At 40.8% G+C, this 19,454-nt stretch overlaps 1 protein-coding gene across 1 annotated transcript in view; it reads right to left on the bottom strand.

Moving 5' to 3' along the window:
* Positions 1-19,454, bottom strand: part of slc1a7a (solute carrier family 1 member 7a) — a 76,598-nt gene that overhangs the window by 42,897 nt on the left and 14,247 nt on the right. Inside the window, exon 2 of the mRNA XM_033649994.2 lies at positions 13,820-13,899. Within this exon, the coding sequence (XP_033505885.1) occupies positions 13,820-13,899 (80 nt within the window). The remainder of the gene's footprint in view (positions 1-13,819; positions 13,900-19,454) is intronic.

Raw genomic sequence — 19,454 nt, 5'->3', positions numbered from 1 at the left:
GTGCGGAGTTGACTTTTTTTTTCACTGAAGCTCTTTGGGAAACCAGAAACTGCTGCCAGGAGATCAAAAAGGGAAAAAAATTACATTTGCTATTCCAGGGATTTACCTCATGACCTCCTCATCCTCCTCCTCCTCCTTCTCCTCCCTACTCTGTGCATTTAAATCTGACAATAATGTCACAGTCAAATGTCATCTTTTTCTGCTGTCTTATCTTGAGTTTTTTTGATGTGGCACTGTCTTTTGAGGTGGCAGGATGAAACTATGGAACCGATAAAACCCTGAGAGGGAATGTGAATAGTAATGCATGAAAAAATATGGACGATCTTTAAAATCAAATCTAACCGACAAGTTTTTATAACAAGACTCATCATCATTTAAATTAGTTAGTGAAGTTTTAAAATTTAATTTACTACCTTGGCTAGATAGGCACTCTCTGTAATTCCAATGGGTTCTGTATTTTATTCCCCGCATAAATGAATACTTTCAAGACTGTTTTGTTTTGATCACACCCACTGACTCATTGAAACACATCATACACACACACATTCTTTCAAACTGACTATCAGAAAGGGAAAGATATCCTTTATAATGAAATGTAGAAACACAATTTCATTCTATCACACCTGCTGATGGATTATCCAGTTATGATTTCACTCATGTCTAACTGCACGTCTCACGCACAATCTCGGAACCCATCAGCTATCATTATGACGACGATAAAGCCTCTGGAGGCAAAGGTTGACATTTCAGGGGTTCTGGTGTACAAAGCACATACCTGGGCAAGACTTCCTCTTCCGTGCGCCAGTCATTTTGGCTGCGTTGTTGTCAGATGATAGCTGATGGGTTCTGAGCACAGATGTGTGGCACATGAAAGTAAAAAAGAGCAATTTCTGTGGTATGAAATTAACCTAATAGACCTTTTCCACGTCAGATATTTTGATCTTTAATAGTCGGAAAAGCACAGGTGTTACGAATGACTGTAATAATGGCTCTGTTCTGTTTAAGAGTCCCAGTGAGTGCAAGAATGAACAAGCATGCACATTACATGGACCCTGGGCCATCATTAATTTCATTCTTTATACCTGTGCCTTTCCTACTTCCGAAAAAAGGGGAAAAAAGGCCTGTCCTCCGCATTGTGGGGGTAATTGAGCAAGCACACTGGAAATTTACAGAGGTGGCCGGGTAGCTCACTTCCAGTCTCACACTCACATGTTATTTTCTCTTAAGTAAATATGGTGATTCACTCCTTTTAGCCCTATATCCTGAGGGATATATGTGGCACTTTAGCTGCTGAATGCTCTACTGTGTTCACCAGTTGGTAGAGCTTTAATCTGAAAAACAACTGCCTGCTGTAGCCAAAAATGACATTATCAGAGTGAGAGTTAGAAGAGCCATAAACAATAAAGTTGTGGGTCTAGAAATCAAAACAATGGACTGAAAGACACTACAACGCTCAGAGCTGAGAGGAACTGCAGAGTTGGGATGTGTCACTACAAATAGTCATGTAATAACAAAAAAAGATAATAGCAGCTTTAGAATCAAGTTATATCTATGTGTGAACCCTCGCCACAAAAATATGGCTCATAAAAGGAATTACAAATGAAATAGGAGCCACAAATAACAGTATCTTTTCTATCACTTTAATTATATGGGGATCCCTTAGATGTTTCTTGGCACCCCTCTGTGGGTCCTGACTCCCAGGTTGGAAACCAGTTGTAGATTGACCCAATCACGAAAAAAAAACAAATGTCGGCATTGTACGTTTCTGCAAACCATGGACATTTTTACGTAATTATGTGGCTGATATGTTAAAACTTTACATTTCAACAGTGCTGTGAAGCAAAAAAAGCTCTTTTTCCATGGTATGAAATTGATTGGGGCTGCTTCTGCATCACTGGCCCAACAGAGCACGCGTGCCAGAGACTTACTTCCACTGACCATGGCTGGGGGTTGTAAGTCTTATGTTTTTTTTATGGCACAATCACAGTGTGAAATGCCGCAATGTTGCACTGAAAACCAACCGGTGTTGGCTGCACAATGACTGGAAATGCCATGGATGTCTTGCTAAGAAACAGCCAGTTTTGGTTCCATAGTGACAGCTGAAAATGCTGCTAATTGTGTGCTAAAAAGCACTGGGTTTGGACTCACAATCTCAATTAGCAATGCTGTGGATGTGTTGCTAAAAAAAACATCCAGTTTTGGTTTCACTATCATGGCTGGAAAAAGCCACTAATGTATGCCTAAAAAACAACCAGCTGTTTGCTGGTCTCGAACAGTGGTTTGCCAACCAGGTCTCACTCCAAAGTCATCGAAAAACAACACTTGCTTATTGACTTCCAGTATCAGACATCAACAAATAAAGCTACACTTGTATTTCAGCATGATACGCGGCTGGTTGCAGTTATTGCGTAATGGCTCCTGGCGCCGTCAGGGGGAAACTCGTGGGACAACAACGAAAGTTAAGCCTGAGTAGGGTGGGTGGGAGTGGTGGTGGATGGTTCCAACAACCTCCAGCTTTCACCCGGGAGGCCAGTGTTCTCTTCCCATATGATTCTAAAGCCAAACCCTGTTCTTTTTCCCAAAACCCAACCACGTGTGTTTGTTGAAGGAAAGAAATGTAAATTTGTGTTGTTGTACTGACGCAGTGTGTTTATTTTGAAAGCGACTGTATGCATACTGCACATTTCCTGTGGAAACTGAAGTGTATTTTGAAAGTAGACAATGCATGTAACAGGCAGAAGTTGACATAGCATCCCAGAACGTCAACAACCAACGCACCCAAGGTACCTTGCACGTCATATATTGACATGGAAATCTCATGACCAAAACGATTGACCAAAATCGATATGTGACGAGGTCAGATTGAGAATATGTTGGGTCTGCAGCTTGGCAGCTGACTCACCTTTGTGTCACACAATGAACCATCCCCTCCACAAACCAATAAGAAACTCAGCTCATAAATGTGTAATCAGAACAACATCACTGTAGAAACTTTGATATGATGTGAAACAAATGACTGGCATCTGTAGTTTGCAGAAATGCTGAAACATATTTGAGTGGTCAACATTAAGCACTTGAGCTGTTCCTTTTCTGCTTCTATTCACAGCAGGAAATTGAATAACTGGACACTCAAAAGCTCCACTGAGCTCTCTGTCCTTCTCTCTGATATCTGAGTCAAAGTGGGATTACAGTGCGTCACCTGCCATGTGTAACTGCCTCTATCGTGAGGATTCCAGCACACGTACAACAGATCTGCCACAGGACTTTTGGACCATATGGGGCTTACAGTCCTCCCTGCTGGCTGCACCTTCGCTGAGCAAGAGCATTACAGTAATCCTTCGTCCAGATGAAAAAAAGAAGGCCGAGGCTCCTTGGAGGGGGGGCTATCCATCCATGACATCCATGACATGTGGTAGTGACACCGTGGCCTTTGTCTGAGCAGCTCTGATCATTACAGGCCATATTGATGTTCTCTCATGACATTCGATGTTCCAGGATTCTTTCAAGTCTCTAGATGTTAACAGCTTTATAATCAGCATACTGTAGGTGAAGAGAAGAAAGCTTCAAACAAGAAGCTCACAAACATGTAATTTTCATGAACATGCCTCAAGAAGCAATTATTAATGGGCTAAAATGAAATATAATCTCTGTAATAACGCATCTTTCCTTTTTTCTCTGAGGATGTTTGTCTTCAAGGCCTCTCTAAATCAATCCCTTGCCAATCTGTGAATTGAAGCAGCCCTGAGAAGGCCCTTACCTGGAACCCTACTGATTGGATTTGTTTGTGGAAAACTGACACAGCTGCTCTTGTGAGAAATCAGGTGCACGTCAGTTTGTGTCCTCAACTCAATGGCTCTCATCATTTTCACGCTTGTCACCCTGCTGACAAGGATACTGTACTTTTCACTGCTAGGAAGTCAATACAAGGCAATGTCTGTGAGCACAGTCCAGCCATTTCAAATGGAGGTCAGGGCTGCTGAGAGTTATGATGTTTGTTTTTAGCCGTGTATCGATCTTGTCTCGTGGGGATGTGGGGAGGCCAGCTGCTGCTTAGTGAAAAATACTGAGGACTAAAACTGACATCATAATTTGAGGAACTGATGAACAATTGATTTAATGATTTCTCAGATGAGTATTGTGCTCTTCGTTTGGGTGACTGTGGTTTTTCGGCCATCAGGGTCAGGGATCAGAGAAATTCTCAGTGCCCTGCTGTACCGCTGTGTGTTTGTCTGTCTCTCTGTACACCGAGATTAAGGAAACCAATTCACTATAAATCTCTTGTTTATCTGACTCTGCTGCTTGACACTGTTGTCTGATGCTAGGTTACTGCTTCCCAGAAAAGGCAGGAAAAATAGCATCATATACTCAGTAACAAACCCAGCAGTCAGTAAAAGACCTTGTGAAACTACACAAAGTACATTTCTATATTTCAACGTAATGAACATAGATACAAAATACAGTGTGCTTTGCTATTAAACACCCTGTGTTCTCTATGTTTCATCAATCTCAACTAGGCCTCCAAGAAGTGCGCCGCCAAAAACCCACCTCTTCAGCAGGACTTATGCCCTCTAGCTCACTCATCTCCTGCAATCATTGCTATTATCAATTCTGTTCCTGTTTTCATTCTATTTCTATTTTATTTATTCATTTATTTTTGTTTACTTACTCTGTAAAGTGGCATTGGGTAGCTTGAAAGGCGCTATATAAATTCAAGTTATTATTGTTATAATTACCTGAATATTACTATCTCACCTGCTGAAAGTAGGCTAATCTAAATTTATGAAATAATATTGTGCACCTCATTTCTTTCTCTTGTGGATGTAGCTATGTGTCCTGCAGGTTACACCACATTTTCTTCACTGTTTCTTGGTCAGACAACTCTCAAGGCTTTTGACGTATGCTGCAGTATGATACACAGACGGGCGGCATCAGTTGCCAGTGACAATGTAATAAAAGGAGCTGGAAAGTCCCTATATGGTGGGCAGGAGGGGTGCCGAATGGGTCCAACAAACCTTGGGACTGTCACCCAGGAGTCTGGTGTTTGCTTCCTGTAAAAACGTAGAGCCAAATCATGATGTTTTTCTAAACCTAACCATGTACTTATGCGAATGTCCTGGCATTGGTTGAAGCATCTTGGAACACCAACAGCAGATTCAGGAATATACCTAGCACGTAATCAACAAACCTCGGTCTTTCACCCAGGAGTCTGGCGTTCGCTTCCTGTATAAACGTAGAGCCAAACCATGATGTTTTTTGTTGCCCAAACCTAACCATGTACTTATGTCAACGTCCTGGCATTGGTTGAAGCATCTTGGAACATCAACAGCAGATTCGGGAGGATACCTAGCACGTAATATGTAAATGTGAAAGTCCACTGACAAAGCGCCGATATGTGACAACTTGGGATAAGAACATGTTGGTAAATCTGTGGATCAAGTTTTTCTAAGCATCACAACCACTGCAAAATGACTCATTTCACTATCAGGATTTGATCCATTTGGTCCGATAACATTTCAGAAGTCTAGAAGAGCCACACTGAGGTGGAAGTTAGCTGTTCAGCTGGCGGAGATAACATGCTCTGTTGCACTCAGTTGCCCTTGGCCACCGTAAGTCTCTAGTACGTCTGCTGTATTGGCCGCACAGTGTGGAGGTAGTGCCGATGCATCTGGGTAATTTTATACGCAGCAGTTGATCCATTCTGGCTTCATGCACCACTGACCAACTCTCATAGGTATGAACAGGGTGTTCAACGCTGTATCCAGTTCTACTAATACACTCGTGGTCAAGACAGCTTGATATAAGTCAACAGGGGTTAAAAATTCTCCCAAGATGAACCTGACAGAAAAACTTTGTGAAACTTTGGTGATTTACACGCTGCTGTGACCAGGTGTAGAGTGTTACTAACTCATAAAAACCCACTAAATGTAAAGATGTTTGATGAGTTGGAGACATTAATTAAAATTAAAATGTTGTTACACCATCTTTTTTAATGAGATCTCACTTATAAGTTTATACTTTTCAGTGTTGTATACTCTCTAATGCGTACTGCAGTCTGACTGCCACTAGTTGATGAGACATTTTTCCCAAATGGCATCACGGAAAGATGAAATATCTTGAATTAATCTAGAATGAACTCAGGTCCTCTTGCAGCAGAACCTGCAAAACAAATTAGGCTCCCTTAAGCTGAAGAGACGCTCACATCATAACCTGCACGACTACAATATGACATTTCCCATAGCCTGACAACTACACATCACAATGTGACTTGATGAGCACATGGCCCCGCAGCCACTGAGTCACCCTGACATTCAGAGAAAATGGTACAAGGGCTTACATTTTAAGCCATTATCACAGTCGTTTATGCTCTATTCACAGTCTCAAGATAATTACAGTACCTCATTTATCTCTATTTTCTTCTTTTAGTCCAATAAATATTCACAGGGAATTATGACTACAGAGCCATTTGTTCACCCCACTCCTGTGTGAGGATCGAAATTAGGCGGTGACCAGACATCCTCTTACTTTAATCTTAAAGCCCTAAACAATGGAGACGAATACAGGGTGAACTTATATTTGAATTAAAAATACATGCTGCTTCAAGAAGTACAAATGTCTGAGATGCACGAAATCATTTTTTTAATCCTCAGGGGATGCTGTGCGCCATATTCAAGACTGTCAATCAGGTATTTTAATTTCAGTCTTCTCTAAGAATGTGAAAACTAATCAAAATGCCTGAGAAAACACCCATGGTTTAAGAATTACTGTATGTTTACTGTCATATTCTAAAGCAAAATAAAACATGCTCCAGGGTCTGTTATTATTATTATATCCATATTTCTCAAACCTCTGTACACAACTTGCAAGATACGCTCACTCATAGCTGTTTCACAACTCATCTTCCATACCAATTCTTCACTGTGTGTGACTAAGCATTCAGCTTAAAGCCACATATGGAGCCACATAGAAAGATTAGTCATGTTTCCATTCAACTGTCAAGCAATTTTTTTTTTTTTTTTTGAAGATTATTTTTATGGGCTTTTTGCCTTTATTGACAGGACAGAGAGTGAAATGGGGAGACAGAGAGAGAGTGGGGACTGACATGCAGCAAAGGGCCGCGAGCCGGATTCGAACCCGCAGCCGCTGCAGTGAGGCGATGCCTCTGTACATGGGGCGCCTGCACTATCCACTAAGCTACCAACGCCCCAACTGTCAAGCAAATTTTAAGTGGACTTTTGAAATATCTTGAACAACTGGTTTGGTTTCCACTCAGCTTTTCTCATGCGATACTTTAAAATGTGCATAAAGAAACTTTTATGGGAACACAGCTGGCCACACAGGTGCTCCTGTCTCTGCCTTGAGTTTCCCGTGTCACCCGCTCCTCTCGTGTCCCCAGTCTGCGTGTGCCTGTGTGTGAGTCTCATCCCTGTCCTGCTGCTATCCTGGACCCAGCCTACCATCACACCTGCTGGCAATCAGCTTATCCCCTCTCCTACCGCACTCCTGGCCACAATCAGTCCATCAGCCCACAGTATATCAACCCCAGCTTTTGTTTCACTCTTTGTTAGATTGCTGGCTCGTTAGAAATGAGCCAGGCCTGCACGGATCTGATCACCGATGATTGCCACTCAATGCATGCCGGTTAGATTTGTATCTGACAATGATATTCTCACAAGATCAAGGCAACTGCAGTTTTTAGGGCCAACCGCTGCAGTTGCTCTCCACTGACTGCAAGACCCAGGGCATGACGGTTAATGCCTGCCTCTCACCCTTTCAGAGATTTAAATGTTACTTGTCTGATTTAAAGGTTTCTTCTGTTAACAGAATACATGTGCTACTGATGGTGAGGCTAGTAGTCAGACTAAATACATTCATCACTATACGTAGTCTTTTGTATTTTAACTGTTTTAAATAGGCGGCATGGTGGTGCAGTGGTTAGCATTGTCACTTCACAGCAAAAGGGTTCCTGATTCGAACCCAGGGTTGGGGTTTGGGGTTTTTGGTTGGGGTTTCTCCAAGTACTCTGGCTTCCTCCCACAGTCATGCTAGTTAGGCTAACTGGTGATTCTATGGGTGCTTTCACACCGGTTCAATTGGACTCAAGTTTGTTTGCCCCCTAAGTGCGGTTCTTTTGGGCAGCTGTGAACACAGCAAGCGCACCCGGGTGCGCACATAACAATCAGACTGAGACCTTCTTGAAGAGGTGGTCTTGGTCCGGTTATGAATGACCGACCTCAATCTGGAACATTTTACAGTCCTTGAGGATTATTAATGTTGAAATCAGATCTAATGGGATGTGAATTTTTCTGTGACTTCCTCTTCAGACTGAAGGTTGCTGGAAACTGTCCTGAAACTGTTCACTGCAAAACTCAGCAGCCTCCTGCTCCAGCCGCCTTATCTCACTCACTTTCCAGGCGAGGCACAGTTCATCCTGAACGAGCCTGTTCACTCACCTTGGTCATCTCCTGCTTCAGTGATTTCCACATTAAACCCCTTTAGGTCCACTTGCAACAACTCCCAACCCTCACTATCAGATGATGAGAACTCTGTATACGATTGGATCAGCCATATGTTTGTGTGGCTGCTGCTGCATATCATTAAACTCCTCTTCACCTTTGACCTTCAGATCTCAGTCACAGCATTGGTAAATAAGAGCTTTAAAGGGCTTTATCAAAAATATGAATGTTTTCTTTGAGTAGAAACCACAAGTAAAAGAATAAACATATAGTTTTTCCAAAATCTAGTTCTCTGTAATGCATCATTTAGATTCCAATCCCCAAAATAAAAGAAACATGGAACATAAGGAGGCAGTAAGTGGAGTGGCCATTGATTCTGCATGACGCGTTCATGGGATAATCTGGTTTCCGCTTTGGCTGGTGCGCAGATGGCACTGGGAGGGGGAAAAAAATGGGGACAGGCAGGCTATAGGGCTGGGGCGGATATTCACCCCTAGATAAGCCCTGCTGTACCATGCACCAAGTCAACCAGCCGGTCTGTGCATCCCAACCTAGATACACCGTCATCAGTTGGCAAGGCAGAGGAGAGAGACAGGGACAGAGAGGCAGAATATCAACCGAGACTGTGCTTGCTGTTTTGATTCACGTGCGTGTCTACAGAGGGTTGCAAAGATATACAGATATTCCCTAAGTCATGTCCGTGCAGATGGACGTGAATGGATACACACTAGTACACCCACATCAGCTGTGAAGTAACAAGCCATGCCTTCCACACTCATTATCCTTTATTGCCTCTATCGAGTCGCAGGCATACACCAGGAACATTGAGTGTTTTGCAGACTCAACAGGAGCCCCAGTAGCCTGTTGAATGTTTGCCCTAATTGCTTTTACCTTCCTGTGTGCTGAAGCGGTGTGTTTAACTTGGCTGCGCTTAGCCCCCTGCCTGCATACACTGTTTCAGATTAGTTGTAATTAATGTCTCTTGCCCTCACGTGCCTCGTGTTTGGCAGGAAACATGCACTGAAGTGATCTCCTGCTCTGAATCTGTGAAACCGGGGGAGTGGACCATGATGAGCATGAATAAGTAAGTGCACAAACATGGACTCTTACTGTCCTTTGCCATGTGATTAAACAGCATAGATTAAGACAGAAATCGAAACATACAATAGACGGACACAGAAGCGCAGAGCGATGGGGACAGCGACAGACAGAGAGAGAGATAGAGTGACGGAGGGAGGATTAACTTCTCATCCAGTCTTTGCTGTTGCATAGATTGTAAGTAGCTTATTGCACAAAGCACCCTGCATGTAACCGGTGGGTTTGCATGATTTGTTTTGGGAGCTTTTTTTTTATGTGTGGTGGACATCACTGACCTCATGCAGGCAACTAAGAGCTTTGGGCCTAAAATAGTCAAACTGGAGAATCTGGCAGGCTGTGCGCTTCTAAGAATGCATCCACAGCTAAAAAAGGGCAACAGGTTTACTTCCATACACACATTACTCTTTAACTTATAAACCCCCTATTTTATAGGCCTCTGCTCGAAAATTGCATATTCATAATGAAATGAATATATCTCTGCAACCACAAGGTCTATTTGAATACTTTTGGTGTCATGGTAAAGGGAACACTTGTGAGATTTATTAAGATGTGTAAATATCAGTATATGTGTTACATGTGAAGAGTAAATGAAGATGACACACAGCACAAATGAAATATTTTGAGGGTCACCTAAAAAAAAAAAAGCATTTTTAGGATGAGTATCCCTTTGGAATGATGCAGCAGCAGCTCTAAACCTCTATCACATCATAGTACAATATGTGAACATTAACTCTGCAAAGGTTGATTCTGATAACGTGAAGCAGAACAATATAAGAGAGGTTTTAGTACAGAAAATTCAGACGAGCTCTCCAAAATTGCTCCATGTTTGCATGTGATTTTTGTCGTGGACAATCCTGTTTCGTTTTTTTTTACTCTATTTCCCACTCCAAACTGACCAATATGCACCTACTACATTTGAACCTGAGTTTCTATTCTGAGATTTGGAGGCCCGTATCTCCGCAACAGATTGGTCGATTTGAGTGACTGACATCTCGTTTGATTCGTTAGAGCCAAAACGAGATTGACAGCACTGTAAGCCAATCAGAGTCAGCAGAACGTGTTGTGGGGAGATGTCGGCTGCTGTGAGTGGTCATTGTTTTTGTTCCCCCGGAACCTTTTTTTCCGCCCGGATTCATTTGAATGACGGACAATTTCCGGTAGTACGTGAACGGAGCGTCAAACAACAGCAGAATGCACATTTTACAGCGAAATTAATAAGGTAAGAGCCATATTACAGATATATTTTCGCAAAGAGATTTCTGTTGTTGTTCTTTGGGCTGTAGCTCTGTGATGGTTAAAGGGAGAGTGATTTGGAGTATACATGTGGAAAGAGTGGAGTCTCAGCTTTCATTTGAGATGAATGGTGTGCGTTTTGAATAACATGTGGTCGAGTTAGACCGAGTTATATACTGAGTGGGTCGGGATATCGGTGCTGTTTGGAGTTGTTGGAGTTAGTTGTTGTTGTTGTTTATTTAGTTGATGTTAAAACTGAGTTTAGGGCATGTAAAAAGTTTTTTTACAGCCTTGTAGCTGAGGTTCTGCTGTTAAATTTGATGGGCAACATCACTATATTCTTCTGATCAGTGAATTGATACACACCAGGCCTTTATTAGCAGCTCTAGAGGTCCCCCAGTTGGGAGACTTTAGGGTTCAACAGGTTTTTAATCCTTGGTGCTGAAAAAGGTAACTGGGTGCAGTAAAAAAAAATAAATAAATAAATAAAAAAAATTCTCATCTAGGTCATGCTTTTCATGTACATTAATGACCATAAGGTCATGGACATCCGATCAGCTATACATAAAAAAACCATGAGACCATATGGAAAAAAACATGATTTTAAACTCAGATCAGAGCTGGAACTGTGAGGATTTTTTTTTAAAGTGAAAAGCCAATGCTCAGATACTCGTGCAGTAATTGATTTGGAACATTCAATGTCTTTGTGTTTGTGATTAAATTTTCCTCCAGGCTGCTCAGTGTACTTGAGGTCTGCTTCAACTCTCTGTTCTTTTAAATTGAGGCTTAAAAACGTTGCTGTTTGCCACTTCCTCTCATTACATTAAATGGGAAACTATTCATTCATATCTCGCACGGCACTGAAAATCCTGTTTAATCCATTTTATTCAAATTAGGCACATTTGTATTGTCTTCTCTGTTGTACTAATTTAAATCCTAATTGTTTTTTTACTATTGTTTTGTATTTCTTTTATGTACTGTCTTAATGCCTTTTGTTTGTGTTGTTTTTTATGTCTTGTGTAAAGCTCTACTATCCTGTTGTGGTGCTCGTTTCAACAGTAATTTCCTACATTCACCAGAACTCCTTTCCAATAACACTAAACTTAACTTGTGGCTCTGAATCAAATATGTTTTAGTGCATGCATATTGGGATTTAGGGTACCCTAATGTCATCGACATACATCGGGGTATGTATGTCGATGAACAAAGCTGCATCCATTTGCTTTGAATGAAAACTTCACGTGTATATCAATTACTCACCCTGTGTTATGGTGAATTTGTGAAGAAAACTTGCATGCCTTTAAGACATTTCTTGATGAATTGAGGTAAAAGGGGTCATTCGTACGATTTTGTATTTCTCTGTAATGTAGCACAGTGTTAACAATGTTACTTCTACTGTTCTTTCTAGGACCTTGAACTCAAATCATTGTGTTGCCCCGCCCAAAATATATAATTTATTAATTAAATTAATATTGTAAACATGTGGGCGACTAGTCGACTAATGGCCCTTAATGACAACTATTTGGAGACTAAGAAAATTCTTAGTTAGGGGCAGCCCTTATTAAAAGTAAACGTTTTTTAATGCTCTCTGTAAAGCCAAACTCCATTGACAAAATCGTGATTTCACCAAACTGATCAAAGGAGCCGTCGGTCTACAGCTGCCTTGATCGGTAGTTTGTGTTATTGTGTGACCTTGTTGACTGTGAACTAACCCTTTAAAACACCAAAGTCACACAGTGACACAGACAATCTAACTAACTGATTGAGGCAACAGAAGAACAGCAGCTCCTGTGTTTAGCACGGTCAATTTATTTTGTTTTTCTTCAAAGGAGTCTGGCTTTGAAGAGAGCATAGATAAGTTTCACTTTGAGTTCAGTTCCCTGAGGATAGAGCTGTCTGTTTGGGAGGTACTGAGCATATGGCTGCATAAATGAGACGTAGATTATACTGCAGTACTTGTGTGAGAGTTTGTTAACAGGTGTTTTGACGTAGATTTGCTATTGTTAAATGTGGACCCCAATGACTTGAAGTCATCAAGAATTATCTCTATTTTTAGTGTCATGATCACTGTGGGCATGCCATAAAAACAACCTCTTTGTCATGAATTCAGAGCAACACAGGGTGAAGTACTGACACACAAATGGTCATGAGGAGGTGAAGTATCCTTTTAAGTGTTGATGCATCTCATCCAGTCAGTGCAGATCCTCGGTACAAAACACCTGCTGTCACCAGATGGTAAATGACTTGTTTTTGTCATTAAGCACCGCAAACTGGTGTGTTGCAAGGTATCTCTGAGGCAATAAAAAAAGTACTTTGCAGCTCTGGAGGACATAGACTAATTCACATTCATTTCAGGAAATGTCTTACTGTGGTTCCTGATTTCTCAAATGGATACACTCTCTGCTGTGCAGTAGTCAATATGTGAGGTCAGACATTCATAATCAATTCTCTCTGAAGTCACTACAAAGTAAATTCAAACACTTCATTCTGATGCAGCCTCAACCGAACATTCAAATAGCTCCAAGGCTGGTCAAATTTTATGTTTCATCTAATCAAAAGAAAAGGTGAGCCACGCAGGTTCAGCAGCCCTGATTTCTCAGATGGTACAATTTCGAAGTAATTCTAACCACAGCCAGCGGCAAAATGATTCTGCAGCATGTGGCAGCAAACTCCACTTTATATGTATGTAGGTGGAGAGTGACTGCAGGTATGTGCTCTTTGCAATTCAGTTCAATTTAGATTTCTTTGGTTCATTTCATGTCAGCATAGAGACAAATCAGTGCAACAAAACTACCAAACATAAATGCAGCATGTGATGGAGACGAAAGAATATCAAAGCAGACATATAACTGTTTGTATTTTATGTTGCTCCTTTTAATTCTCTGTTAAAACCTGACTCTCTTTGTCAAGCACATTTCTGCACTGAAAATTAACAACCCTTCCAAATAATTGAGCACCTCTTTAATCAAGTTCAGCATTTAGCTCACAAAGCATGCAAATGGTTGTGTGTGTGTGTGGAGCTATGCTGCTCTTACCTGGACACGACGAGGGGCAAAATTAACATTTTCAACATCCTCATCAGCAGCTCTCCGGGAAACTGGAAGTACTTCACCTCCTGAATGTGGCAGAGAAAAACAAAGAGAGTTATATCTGCAAAACAAGCAAAATATGTTATGTAAGTATTTTGCTCACTTTGGTGACCTGCATTATTCTTGTTTGTACTACTAACTGTTATCTGTAGTGTAACCTCTCAATTGCTTTTTTTTTTTTTACTGCATTAAACAGGGCTGTGTTTAGCCCTGCCAAAATGTAGTAAAACGTCTATTTTAGTAGAAACATAGGTGCGTTGAACACCCTGTTGTATTATGCAGACACAATGCCTTTTAATACAATAATTTAATTAAAATGGGCTTTATTGGTATGTAAAATAAACACGTTTACATCGCCAAAGCAAGTGTGAAAAAAAAATTGCAGTTGGTAAAGATATACCAGATATTAGTTCATGTACACATTGCTGCTGACTACCTACCCAACAAGAGAAAACATACCTAAAGCCTGTTGTACACAGTTTCACTCCATTTCAAGGAAACATGTTCAACACGTTCAACCTGGAAACCTTAGCAAAACCATTTTAAGACTGACCATGCCCAAGATATCAGTTGTCAACCAACATGTGCCACAGTATAATTAGACAATTTTTAAAAAAAAAAATGCATGTGACTGCCTGGCAAGGTCTATTTGCTACATATATATTTAATTGTAAACTGTCTATTGTGGAATTCCACAGAGATCAATCCTGGGCACTCTCCAATTCAATTCAGTTTTATTTATAAAGCCCAATATCACAAATCACAATTAGCCTCAGAGGACTCTACAGCATACGACATCCCCTCTGTCCTCAGACAGGTTAACATGGTAAATGTACAGTGATCCATATGACAAAAAGATACATATAGAGAGAGACGGACAGAGAGAGACTTATATTTATACATACAATATTAAACATTTAACGTAATTATATTCAATTATATTTGTGTCAATTTCACAAACACGTATCGAAAAATTGGGGTTTTTTATCACTTAAACAATGCCGCAATTAAAAAAAGATTTTTTTAAAAAAGAAGCTTGTATCAAAACTGGATTTCTGCCTGTTTTTGTAACTTGTGTAAAAGAAACTCAGATGTACTTTGAAAAGAGGCTGTTGTAACTCTGCATGCTGAGCCAAAGTTCTGACAGAAACTAAGAAAAAGGAGACAACACGTTGTGCACTGGCTTTCAGTACACAGTTGACTTTTAGAAACAAAAATGGCCTTCCTATCAAAAAGTGTTAGACCCACTGAAAAGCAACCAAGACCTCTGGCCATCTGACTTCCTGCCAAAGAGCGTCTAAAACTGCTTTTAGCTTTTATGCTCTTTGTTTACTGCAGCGGTCTCCCAGAGGACTTGGATGTCCACATTTTCTCCTCTTTTAAGAATAACCTTGACCTTTTCTTTTTCCGTTTGCCAGTAACACGTGTCGCTTTTAGAAACTGAGCAAATATGCTTCTTGCATGTCTGTGTGAGCGGTTGAGAAAAGGGTCTCATTATTTGTAAGGTCTGTGAAGTTTTAGCCTTTTCAAATTATGTTGACGGACTTTGATTTGAAGCTGATGGAAGATCATTACTTTCCTCAAATTTCCCCACATTTAATTTAGCTAAAACGAAGTGTTTGAGAATGAAACAGCCATGCTAGCAGCCCTATGAGGCTGCACCATGGCTTTGATCCATGTGGTCCAATAATATTTGGAAAGTCCAGAAGATCCGCATGATTAAATCATTTCTCCCCATTCCAATTAGCTGAGCGTTAAACTGGAAGCAGCTGACATGGCTGGCAAAAGGCTCTAGTGCGGTTGCTCTATTGCCCAAATATGCAGAAGCAGTGTTGATCATCTGTATAATTTTCTACATGGCAGTTGAATGATTTTAGCTTTGTGCTCCACCGAGCAGCTTTCATAAAAATAAACAAGGTCTCATCTCCAATGCTGTGTTTTTCATAAAATTGGGGGGACCCCTGTCCCCCTCAGGATATGCACCCTACTGGCCAGGAGTTAACATTTATGACCTGGAGCCTTCATTTTTTATTTCATTTTACTCTTAACATTTTAGATAGGCCTTGTTGAAGAATATTGCAGCATTGACAAGTGGCATGTTGTGTTGTCGCCTGGTTCTGAGAATTGCAGTTGATTTTGTTCAGGTTCAACTTAATTTTATTCTGAAAATGTTAAATATTATGTAGGCCTACTTAAGATCTTTCATGTATTCGACATGTTATCTACTGCTAAAATTGGCCTTTGATGTTATATATAAGTAATATGGTATTGAATTTGTCTTGCTTTGATATAGCATTACAATATATGAGATGAAAATGTTCTGTTTTACTTCAATAATCAATGGCACAATTTACCCCAACATATTTTCTCCCAAGGCACCACTCACCCCGCATCAGGGGCAAATTGTGCCACAAGACCACTTTTTTTTGGAAAGCCATATTTTTTAAACAGTTTATTTAAGATCCAAAGTGGTTGTTCCCAGGGATGCCCCACATCCTGAAATATATGTGCATATTTTAGTTGGAGGCATTACTGCCATGCCCTCTCTTTAAAGTCACCTCAAGTAAAAACTGGCACATCTCACCCCACTCTGTGTATGTATGTAGCAGCTGTAGTTAATCACTAACATAAATGTCAGTGTCTCTGCATGTTTTACTATGTTTGAATAGGCTGTGATTAGAGATGGAGCAGCTGTCTGCCACAGCACTCTTGAACTTGACATAATGTCAGTGTCAATTTATAGTATTAATCGCAAAGATTTTCATTTCAGTAAATGTCTGTAAAATCACTATTTATTGCTGAATGAGAAAGCACAATGGTGACTGAGCCCATGGACCACTGATGAATACCCTTGAATTTGCAATTTGCAATATTATGAACTGAGTGTCAGTGGCAATATTTCACAGAAAAGTCACAAACTTGCTGCAAACTCATGATTAATCCGCTCTCTCACACACTAAAACATAATTTACATACATGCACAGACACACACACACAGTCTATCCTGTGGTAACCCTTTTATCTCGCCAGCTGCAGGGCTCATAGAAACGAGCTAATATAAATAAATTCACCAGCCTGATTTCAAGCCAACAAACATTCAATTCTTCATTCTAGATACTGCCAAAAGAACAAAACTGAGAGTGTCCTGATTTTATCTTTAACCTTGGTTAGCTTCACTTGTTATTTAATTACATTGTTTTACTGTTGTTAAAAATAACAGCACTGAGCCACAGTGTGTATTTAGATTATATAATTGCATTTACATAACTCGTCACAAAAACAGGAGGCAGTTGCTCATTCCCTAGGGCCTTGGCTTGGGAAATGGAAGGTCGTCGGTACAAGTATCCAAACGGACTGTGTATGGCTGCTGAAGCGGTGCCAAGACACCCTCAAACTGCTCCAGAGGCAGCATGTTATGGCTGACCCTGTGCTACCACTGTTAAACTGTAATGCAAGTGTGTGTTGTGTGATAAGCAAAAAAGTCACATGTCAACTGAGGAATAAAGAAAAAAAACTGAATAAATAAATTTATGAAATAGCTTTATTATTAGATGCTCAACTACATGTGTCAAATGAGAAACTCTGAATAGAATTCTTCATATTAAAGGCTTGTTTTTTTATTTATTTAAGCTCAGTCACAACCACTTTAGTCAAAGAAAACTTTATTTCCATTTGCAGTATTATATTTGGTGGCATGGCTCCTTTCTGGGGCCTCTCTGCCTTTCCTTGGGCCTGCGCAGAAAGCCTCTTCTACGCGCCTACGTGGGAAGCCGAAGGTAGAGAGAGCACATCTCTCCGCACTCCTGCGCGCCTATGTGGAAAGCCTGAAGACAGAGAAACCACACACCGCTCTGCCCTTCCACGTGCAAACAAGGAAATCCTGACGCAGAGAGAGCAAACCTCCCTGCCCTTCCATGCGCCTACATAGAAAGCCTAAGGCAGGGAGAGCACTAGCAAAGACCCCCCAGGAACACAACAGAGCAGCATCAATGACAAATAGAAATGACATTGATAAGTCAGACACAACATGAAAAGGAGGAGCTGGGGTGGAGGAGGGTTGCAAAGTGGCTTGCAGAGGAAGCAGCAACATTAGGTGGGCCAGAGCAGTTTATATAGGGCGCCGTGAATGAGATTCACCAATTGGTTGCATAGAAAGGAATCATGTGATCTATCAGCTGACTCCCTTCCATTGATCAGCTGCTCCATCAGTTGATTGGGCTGTTTGAGATCAGCTGATGTAGGTGGGATGTGAGCTGAGCTTGACATCATGTCCTGCCTGAACTAACGCTATGCTCAATTTTATCTAACCCATTTTTAACCAGGTAAGTCCTGCTGAGATCAACAATCTCTTTTATAAGTGGGACCTGGCCAAGACAGCAGCATGCAAAAAAGATATACAGTAACATGTGGAAATATTAATACACTTTTGCACAATGACAAGAACCAACCAATTCATTCATCCTTGTACGTAAAGGGGAACTAATGTTTTTTTCAACCTGGGCTCTATTTTCCGATCTACTTTTGTCTAAATGAGTGATAGGATTTTCAGTATTTGACATTTCTCCAGTACGAAGCTCAGGTGGACCTGCCTGTAGCCCGTGAGTGTGTGCTATATTAAATAATAGGGCACTCAGACCACGTCAAAATACGTCCACTAAAAGTGCATTTTTTTTAACACAGATAGGCTCAGATTGTTAGTATAATTATCCAACAACATAACGGAAAGGAGAAATGAACGTCTGTGTTTACCTTTAGCTGGATTTGGACATATTTGTTGTGGCAAGTCAAAACACTTGCTCTGCCTGCTCCCTCTCTCCCCTTGTCCCTCATCAAATTCAAATGGCTCATCCAGATCCAGTTGGTCAAAATCGGGTAAAAATTCAGCCATGACTACTCCAAACAGTCGCATTTGTAAGCTCGCTCCTGCGGTAACTCCCTGCAACAACTCAAGTCTTGCGAGACCAACTGCCGTAAAACACAGGTAGGCAGGTCCGCCCTAGCTTGGTACTGGAAAAATGTCAAATATTGAACGTCCTATCACTCATTTAGACAAAAGTAGATCAGAAAATAGGGCCCAGGTTGAAAAAACGTTAGTTCCCCTTTAAGAGAGCTTCAAAATCAGGCAACCAATTCACATAGTCACGCTTGTTCATTGTATTAAATGATATCTTTGTCTCCTCATCTGTATTCATAAAGGCTGTACTAGGCTGTACTATCTCATCAGGTTTCAGTCCTGTAACTTTTTCAATGTGTGTGCAATACCTGTGGTTTCAGTTACAGCATATTGACACTCTGCTCCTGTGTGAAAGTAATTGATTCTGCAGGAGTCTGCTTTATAGACAGCACACTGATTTCAGTTTATGTTTGACATGGCAAAAAGCTTGCAAAGACTTCCTCGGGATCACAAATCAATAAAGGTAAACATGATAAAAAATTCTCCATTGTATTGACTGGTCTTTGTCTCCTCATCTGTATTCACAGACATGGTGCTGTGTGGAGTTTCAAAGTATCAGTCCCATGATACTTTCTTGAGGAGTGTGATACACGAGTGTCAGTTTATGTACTGCATGGCAAACAGCTT

The sequence above is a fragment of the Epinephelus lanceolatus genome, chromosome 12 (assembly GCF_041903045.1).
Source record: "Epinephelus lanceolatus isolate andai-2023 chromosome 12, ASM4190304v1, whole genome shotgun sequence".
Lineage (NCBI taxonomy): Eukaryota > Metazoa > Chordata > Actinopteri > Perciformes > Serranidae > Epinephelus > Epinephelus lanceolatus.
Note: the sequence above shows the minus strand (reverse complement) of the source record. Positions and strands in the feature narration are given on the sequence as shown.